This window comes from Mizuhopecten yessoensis, unplaced genomic scaffold (assembly GCF_002113885.1).
Source record: "Mizuhopecten yessoensis strain PY_sf001 unplaced genomic scaffold, ASM211388v2 scaffold10885, whole genome shotgun sequence".
NCBI lineage: Eukaryota > Metazoa > Mollusca > Bivalvia > Pectinida > Pectinidae > Mizuhopecten > Mizuhopecten yessoensis.
In genome coordinates, this window is record NW_018408770.1 from 340,278 (window position 1) to 350,341 (window position 10,064).

At 34.3% G+C, this 10,064-nt stretch overlaps 1 protein-coding gene across 1 annotated transcript; it reads right to left on the minus strand.

The window, feature by feature from the left end:
• Positions 1-942: 942 nt before the first annotated feature.
• On the minus strand, positions 943-9,984 carry LOC110463281 (thioredoxin domain-containing protein 12-like). The gene is made up of 7 exons (XM_021517749.1): positions 9,868-9,984; positions 7,668-7,728; positions 7,000-7,052; positions 6,241-6,314; positions 5,912-5,981; positions 5,424-5,507; positions 943-2,423 (listed from the first exon to the last, which is right to left on the minus strand). The coding sequence occupies exons 1-7, from the start codon at positions 9,947-9,949 to the stop codon at positions 2,353-2,355; spliced, it is 495 nt and encodes a 164-aa protein (XP_021373424.1). The 5' UTR covers positions 9,950-9,984; the 3' UTR covers positions 943-2,352.
• Positions 9,985-10,064: the final 80 nt, after the last annotated feature.

The following is a 10,064-nucleotide window of genomic DNA, read 5'->3' on the forward strand; positions in this document are numbered from 1 at the left end:
TAGGTTTTCATATATAAATTAGGCCCCAGCTTCAAAATTCAGACAAAATAGGAATAAAACTTATAACTGTTCTAAGACTAAACCTTGTAAGTCACATGTTTACTGCAACAATGGCTGCAAATAAGTGTCATGTTGAAGTAAGCGACCGTGAATAAGTTTCATATATGTAGTCAACATTGCATATAACAAGTTATATCTCACCTGTTCCAACTTTGATGGTCAGCAGCAAATTATGATTTGAGAATCGAGTAAAACACAAGGCCTTAGACTTCACGATCAACTGAAGTATTGCCAGACTAAATGAATTTGGACTTTGATAAAGATGTACTGCCCAAGATGTATGGAAGTGCAGGCTTAATTGACCTACAACATATTACACAAAGCTGAACGTAAAAAATGATTGATGAGTATCATGTAAGAGTCACAGGACCAGATAAAGGAGGCTACATTCAGTATCTGATGGATTGGAATGAAGAAGCTAAGATGAAACTCTAGTCCGTTTGAGAGCTAATTGTAGAAACTTGACACCATTGCTACCAGAAAAGTGACACACAGGTCCTGCCTGCCAGAATCTCTATCTTGGGCCTGACACCAACCACCTATGGAAACAGTTTATAATGACTATCCAAGTTAAGTCAAATAAGATTTGTCTAGTCCTGAAAATGGGGTACTGGACACTACCACACAAATATACATAGTGTCCATAGAGATTGCAATATTTATAATTACCTGGGCCATTTTCGTTAAAACGGTTAAACCAGTCGGATCACAGGGACCTAGTAATCTGATGCTGCTTTCAGGCGAGCCTTGACAAAGCCTTGCAACGCCTGCATAAACCTATTATACCCAAAATTGTTAAATTTATAAACGAACAGGCCCCTGGTATACATTTTTTTCTCACATGTCACAAGATTTATGATAAAAAATCACTAAAGCAAAATATTTCAATAATATTTATTTTTCAATTTAAGTTAAAGATACCAAAGAAAGGACAATTAAAGCAAGGACGCACATTTACTCTATGGTAAAGCATTCAGTCATTTTAGTTGGGGAGACACATTGAGTATAGTCACTTTGTTCAGGGGAAGTAACTCCACACATTTTACAACAGATGGTATTTTCTCGTTTACGTGCGGAAAGTTCTCGATTGATTATACAATATGTTACAGCATATGTTACATATGACACTTTGATCAGGGGAGACAATTAGACAAACACACATGACAAACAGTTAGTTGAAAATTACACTGAGATTGACAATGACATAGCATGCATACAATGTACATTCGTTGTTAAATAAATATCAAATATGATTTTAATGTCCTCATTAGGATTCTAGAAAAAGTTAACGAAATTAGAAACCATTAACAATTCACAGTTCAAAAACCATGATAGTACAAATTTGGTCAATTAAACAGTTCAAAACAAGTCACATAAAATATTGCCACTTTAAATAATCTAAAATGCAGTTAATTTGAATACATCTATTTATCATTACCCACTGAAAATGCAGTAAATATTGAGATTTGTTTTTTGCTGGTCTGTGTATTACTGCATCAGAGTAAATTAAAAACCGACACATTGCCCTGGTTCTATTGGGCACCTTATTACTTATAACATAATTTGACGTCAAATGTACTGTGGTCGTTGACTCCGACAGAAATAGCCCTAATACTTGAGTACATTTTACTGTGGTCGTTGACCCAGAAATAGCCCCAATACTTCAGAACATGTAACTGTGGTCATTGACTCACAAACTTTTATATTACAGTAAATCAGTAAAGCATCATGAAGCAAAAGATAAATTGTTTCATCAGCCTTAAAGATAAATAAATACTTGCATTATTATTGCAAAAATATATCTTGCATTGTAAAATGCATAGAAATAAAGGACATTGTTATTTGTACTTAAAATAATTAACAGCTTGGTAAACAATGAAACCTGATTTCCCAAGCAAAATCTAACACTTCATTAGCCCTAAATAATAATAAGTAAAACAATTTATCATAAACTTGTGAAAAGTGAAAGAAACTTAGATGATGTCATTCATGAACATAGTCTTGAATAGTTAGTACGAAGGTCCTGCTTCTATTTGTATGTTTTAAAAATTCAATTCATAAAAAAAACATTTCATTAATTTCAAAGAGCTTCAATTCATTTGTTCAAAAAAATACAACTCTTATATTCAAATTATCACAATTTCAAATATATACATATATCAAAATCACCACGATTCATGTACACAAGATGTTTCTCAATTTTACGACTAAGACACCATAGCAGTGTTGATACAGCAGTCCCTTTCACACCTTCAAGTTGTCCTAGACATTATACATCTAAACTCCATCTCGTCATAACTCGTCGTTGGTAGCTGTATTATCACCTTTTAATGTTTCCAACACTGCCTTCATGCTTTTAACAACTGAAAAAGAAACATTCACTATAAGCGTTAGCATTCAACAAAACTACTGCAATGAGTAAGTGTTCAATTTAATAAGAAACCCTAATTGAGCACCAGCGTTTATCATATATAGAAACCCTAGTTGAGCACCAGCGTTTATCATATATAGAAACCCTAGTTGAGCACCAGCGTTTATCATATATAGAAACCCTTATTGAGCACCAGCGTTTATCATATATAGAAACCCTAGTTGAGCACCAGCGTTTATCATATATAGAAACCCTAATTGAGCACCAGCGTTTATCATATATAGAAACCCTTATTGAGCACCAGCGTTTATCATATATAGAAACCCTAGTTGAGCACCAGCGTTTATCATATATAGAAACCCTAATTGAGCACCAGCGTTTATCATATATAGAAACCCTTATTGAGCACCAGCGTTTATCATATATAGAAACCCTAGTTGAGCACCAGCGTTTATCATATATAGAAACCCTAATTGAGCACCAGCGTTTATCATATATAGAAACCCTTATTGAGCACCAGCGTTTATCATATATAGAAACCCTAGTTGAGCACCAGCGTTTATCATATATAGAAACCCTAATTGAGCACCAGCGTTTATCATATATAGAAACCCTTATTGAGCACCAGCGTTTATCATATATAGAAACCCTAGTTGAGCACCAGCGTTTATCATATATAGAAACCCTAATTGAGCACCAGCGTTTATCATATATAGAAACCCTTATTGAGCACCAGCGTTTATCATATATAGAAACCCTAATTGAGCACCAGCGTTTATCATATATAGAAACCCTAATTGAGCACCAGCGTTTATCATATATAGAAACCCTTATTGAGCACCAGCGTTTATCATATATAGAAACCCTAATTGAGCACCAGCGTTTATCATATATAGAAACCCTAATTGAGCACCAGCGTTTATCATATATAGAAACCCTTATTGAGCACCAGCGTTTATCATATATAGAAACCCTAATTGAGCACCAGCGTTTATCATATATAGAAACCCTTATTGAGCACCAGCGTTTATCATATATAGAAACCCTAGTTGAGCACCAGCGTTTATCATATATAGAAACCCTAATTGAGCACCAGCGTTTATCATATATAGAAACTCTAATTGAGCACAAGCGTTTATCATATATAGAAACCCTTATTGAGCACCAGCGTTTATCATATATAGAAACCCTAATTGAGCACCAGCGTTTATCATATATAGAAACCCTTATTGAGCACCAGCGTTTATCATATATAGAAACCCTAATTGAGCACCAGCGTTTATCATATATAGAAACCCTAATTGAGCACCAGCGTTTATCATATATAGAAACCCTAATTGAGCACCAGCGTTTATCATATATAGAAACCCTAATTGAGCACCAGCGTTTATCATATATAGAAACCCTTATTGAGCACCAGCGTTTATCATATATAGAAACCCTAATTGAGCACCAGCGTTTATCATATATAGAAACCCTTATTGAGCACCAGCGTTTATCATATATAGAAACCCTAATTGAGCACCAGCGTTTATCATATATAGAAACCCTAATTGAGCACCAGCGTTTATCATATATAGAAACCCTAATTGAGCACCAGCGTTTATCATATATAGAAACCCTAATTGAGCACCAGCGTTTATCATATATAGAAACCCTAATTGAGCACCAGCGTTTATCATATATAGAAACTCTAATTGAGCACAAGCGTTTATCATATATAGAAACCCTTATTGAGCACCAGCGTTTATCATATATAGAAACCCTAGTTGAGCACCAGCGTTTATCATATATAGAAACCCTAGTTGAGCACCAGCGTTTATCATATATAGAAACTCTAATTGAGCACAAGCGTTTATCATATATAGAAACCTTTATTGAGCACCAGCGTTTATCATATAAAGAAACCCTAGTTGAGCACCAGCGTTTATCATATATGGAAATACTTGTTGAGCACCAACGTTTATCATATTTAGAAACTCTAATTGAGCACCAGCGTTTATCATATATAGAAACTCTAATTGAGCACCAGCGTTTATCATATATAGAAACTCTAATTGAGCACCAGCGTTTATCATTTATAGAAACTCTAATCGAGCACCCGCTTTTATCATATATAGAAACTCTTATTGAGCACCAGCATTTATCATATATAGAAACCCTAATTGAGCACCAGTGTTTATCATATATAGAAACTCTAATTGAGCACCAGCGTTTATCATATATAGAAACCCTAATTGAGCACCAGCTTTTATCATAAAAAGAAACCCTAGTTGAGCACCAGCGTTTATCATACATAGAAACCCTTATTGAGCACCAGCGTTTATCATATATAGAAAACCATGTTGAGTACCAGTGTTCATCTTAAAACCAGTGTTAAACATTACCAGGAACACTATTTGGACATACTTACATGCATCACTAAAAACACATACATTGATTATAGGTTAGTAAGAGATCACATTTCAGTCATGTTCAAATTGCAAGCGTTTTGCTTTTGATACACAGATCTTCCCTACAACCATTCAAACATATATCGAGAATATATCATGACAAAAATGAACTATGGAGGCTCTGTTCACGACACTTTGAAGATGATACAAGTAGACCAGTTTGTCTATTGTTGACATCAAAAGGATCTAGCAGCAGCATAGTGGTAAAATTGACCAGCTCTGAAGTTGGGTGCCACTCTACAAGAGATAATCCTGGAGGGGGCCATGAGGTCATGACTCCTTCATGTTCCAATTTTTGAATTTTACATGGAATGACCCCTCTTAATTTTGATATTGACCAAAAATTGCTGAAATGGCCCACTGCTCTCAAATTCCATGATTTCCCCTGCTCCTCATAATTTTCAAAGGACACGTGTCAGCCTAAACATTGGTCAGCTTTTCATTACTGAAACCAATCAAATAGCTAACAGCGTGCTGTCAGTTTTGATATGGCATATTTAAAGATGCATTTCAGTGTATTGTTATATATATATACTTACTGTGGTCAGGACTGTAGTAGTAATACTTATACTGGCTATTACCATCCTTATTGTAATGGTCATTTAATACCTCCCCATTGTTATCTGAAACACAATGTCAGAAATTAGATAGTATTTAAATGTAAGCCAACTGTCTATATATTTATCTATATTTTTAAGAAAACAAGTCAAAATGCCAATGATCTGCCACTGCCTGACAACACCTACCATAGCCTAGTAGGCTAATTTAATATACTGTTCATTACATATACATCACAGACACCAAAACTAACTGTGTCACCTTCATTTCCTGTACTCATTCCTGAGTACAAAGTGTATGCATAACTTATATGCACATTGTTAAAAGATATTTAATTTTTATTCTTAGTCACAAATCTCTGCATCATTGCGCCATTTAACGAGTGGAACAAGGGAGATAAATCTGTTTAAAGATATTTCATACAATTTCATATCTGTGTAAACACTGATCATGACCGTTTAAGACTTACCTAAGAAAAAGATTCTTGGAATGTATCCCCCATCAGGTGTAAATTTAGAGTCACTCGGTTCCTCATCATCCTATAGTTAGATAATTGATCATATCAACAGGTGTTCTAATACTCTGTTGGTCTCAAAACAAACAAATATATAGAAAATAATATTCTAAAGGTCTACCATTAGTTATTTTTGGTTTTACTGAACTGTAATCATATACAGGTAAGTTTGAATCGGAAAAGATAAGAAAAAAGAAAATATCTTTTTTTTTTTACAAAAAGGTTATTAACTTGCTAAAACCATACATATGAATGCATGTCATGAAACAGAAAAAACTACTCACCTCAGTATTGACCATAACAAACTCTTTACTAAGCTCCTTAATAGCTGTCGATTCTTCAACTTTTGGTTTTAAGGCTACAACAGAAATGGAAACATTACGTTTACATTAGTTTGTTCACGAAAAGGTATTTACAAAATTTCTCCTATTAACTGTTATCACAAATATGTTAATAAATCTGAAGCAACTTGATAATATAATATCCAATTAATGAGATGGGGATAATAAAAAAGGTTGTCACTTCCTGACATTTTCACTGTATGATCTAAATGACCTTTACCTGAAGAAATTACTCTAGACAAAGGTGATTGATTCTGCCGTGTCTAGTCTGCACTTAAAATTCTCATTTCACTCAGGGAAAATAGCCCGGTTCTATTTCAGATGATTATTTAAACCAAATATTGATGTCACTGTAACAGAGCATTGCAGTGATCTAGAAAGGTCGTTGTGGGGTCAAGCACAGTCTGGTGCCAAAATAAAGTAAACAGACAGGATTAACTCAATAAGCATAAATATAATATAGATTATGAAAACTGTGATCACTTGTCAAGAATCGAGTTCTCTGATGACTTGGTATAACTTGAGACACAGTGAAGCCACAATAATCCAGTGATCTTTGTTCGCAGCATGATTACTGAGAATTTTTTTTACAGAAAAAGCGTATGCTGTTGCCTCAAACACTGGCTGGATAGTGTGACACCTGGACTATTGATAGCTGGATTAATGAGGCTAAACTCTTTATCATTGATACAATCTTCTTACATTTGCAAGCTCCACACCAGCTTTTGTGTATGATCAGCATCATAGGTTTGTTTCTGTAAAATAACGAGAGAGAAAAATGTATAAGTATATGACATAACAATGATATTTACCAGGTATACTGAAAAAATTCTTAGAAATTCAAGCAAACCATGATTTAACAAATGTGTTATCAGTCTGCAATGTTGATGAGCTGATCAAAAAAATAAATAGCTCTAACAATATTATTTAGCTTGAACTTAGTAAAAAGGAACCCCTCACATTTGTCACCTCATAAGTTGCTATAAAATCTGCAGGGACTACAAACTAACATTGCCCTTATAGCTGCCTAAGGATTTTTTAATCACACCTATATATACAACTGAACTATGTTACACGTAACTGCTTTAGATCTGTAGTTGTTTGATCAAAAATCTCTTTGGCTTGTTAGTCTTTGTGCGTCCTCCCACATACTTAAATGATCACACCTTCGTAAACAAGTTCTCTGAGTTGGTTTTTATCATTTGGAATAAAGCTGAATGGCTTAATCTGCAGTTTTCTGATACTGTCTTCATATCTACTCATTATCAATTTAACATTCTAAGCTCTCTAATCCCCTATTGTCCCTTCCATCCAATATTTTACATCTGGACCAACCCTAATTTGGATGCTTTATAGTCGCCAACACTTACTCTGTCTTTGCTTGAGTCAGTCCATCATCTAGTTTCACCCAGGCTATGCCATCTCCCCATCCTGCAAAATAAACACCATGACAAGTATGAATGTTAATGGGACAGTAAAATATATTGCCCTAAACAAGAAGTGGTAAACTCGTAAACAACACACCAGTTAATATTGACAAAACAACATCCCTCCTCTAATACATCCGATACGTTATAGGGACAATTATGTGAAGTAAAAAAATATACATAACGTAGTCACAAAATTTTTCATGATTCTATATATAGTTTGATACTCCTTATAAACAATTCATGTCGAGAAATTGACAAGAGACAATGTTTTCTTGGCATTTTTAAATCCTTAACTATACAGCCGTACGTTTTAGCTGCAGCTGAATTTCTAGCTAACAAAAATGCCTTTCCAGCCGAGGAGGGAAGGTAACTTCTCGCTTTATTCACCTAGCCTCTCTGGAATACAAGTACATGCATTTATTCTGAATCAAAATCATCTTCCAACATCATCTTAACCTCAAACATCGTTATAAATGATCGAGTGATCTATTGTTATGATACTTTCTGCGGTTTGAAATCCTCCATGCGACACCCTCTCAGAGTGTGCATGTTCTAATTAATCCTGTTTGTTTTTTATTCAAATCCAAATATGAACAGAAATATCTGATTAGAGGTATATATTATAATACTTGAATTTCTTACTTGCGATGTAATGTGTAAATTCAAGAATGTGTTATGTGTGAACTCAGACTCGTAACTGGCACTGTGTTGTCGTTCGACAGCGTAGTGCTGTACATGTTTATTTCTCACTGAAAGACCGGGATATTGCGCTATTTCAGTCGGTAGCTATTTTATCACCAGCTTTCTCAAAAGATGAAACTGACCACACTGGACGTTGGTGTCAGGTCAGGTCATTATCAACTACAAAAACGTTCGTTAGGAGATATATTTTCAGTATCGGCTCAATTTTCAGGTTGTGACTTTCCTAAATAGCCCCTTTAAGGGAATACAGATAACTGCAATATGAATTTTATCTACGAACATGATATACTAGCTTTATTTATCAGATAAGTCGAAATAGGTTTCCTTGATTTGTCTCTGTGCAGGTGTTTCTTGTTAATGTGAACTTGTTCCATCATGTATGACGTCAAATAAAAATGATGAAAGTTGATATTTTTATGATTTTATAATGATATAAATCTGCTTCATCTTGCAAATGTATTAAAATACACTAGTATATAATACTAGTATATGTATTCAAAATAAGCTGTAGATGTCACCAAGCAAATACTGTATTTTTATTAACAAAGAATAAGACATCTGTTACTAGAAAAGAGGCAACATGTGTTTGACACATACTTGAATATAGATTTATTGAGAAACATCAACTTAGTGTTGTATGGTTTAGTAGTTATGCCCTTGATGAGACCATGCTCATATTTATATACTGCAGGTTTATCCTTGTAAATTTATAAAATAGAAGTGGTAGAAAACACATGACGGGAATGCAAGAAAATACAAATTTCAATGGGTTCAGTTGGCTTTTTTGAACTTGAGTACATGTGCATCACTTGTTCCATTCATATTTCAATTTCTATAATATTGAAGCATTCTTTTTGAAGAACACAATAAAAAAGGCTTAATGATTGCAGTATATGAAGATATTTTAAATGTACGGTACCTCTCCAGCCTCTCATAGAAAAATATATACGAATATATACATAGCAAGACGCTTTCAAATTTCATTATCCTTCAATTAAAGAGCAGTGCAATTCGACATCTAGAGAATGTTTTTTCCTTCTTTTTTTTTAAATTTACAGTACACATGTTGGGTTTCAAGAACCCTTACATTATAACAGTTAATTATTTAATTATTGGTTAATCGACATTTATTTTATACAACTCCGGCAAACCGGCGTAATTTTAGCTGATTTTGACGTCCTCCCAAAACTAGGCAAAATATCTTCGTTTAACGCGGATCATTATCTGTGCTAACCACTTTCAAACGGCCGCGAAAACAGCCAAGTTGTATGTATAATGACCGGCATCGACAAATGAGGCTGTTTGACCAGCGGCACTGATCTGTGCCTGTGGGGTATCACTCCGGTTATCACTTTTTACAAAATCAATGGACTACACATTTACAATATCGAAGACAAGCATTAACGCAAGTATAACAAAAAAATAAATTGGCTCATACCTCTGGCAAGTTCGTTTGAAAACACCAAGGAAATGTGGCATGTGAACAGCATCCACGCAAGCAAATTCATCTTGTCCGCCATGGTGTTGTCGTCACTCGTGATGTCGCGTGCATCATTTCAAAAATTTGTATTTTAAATTAAATAAATGAAATAAACTATGTATTTTGAAACCATTATGTCAATTAAATACCAAAAT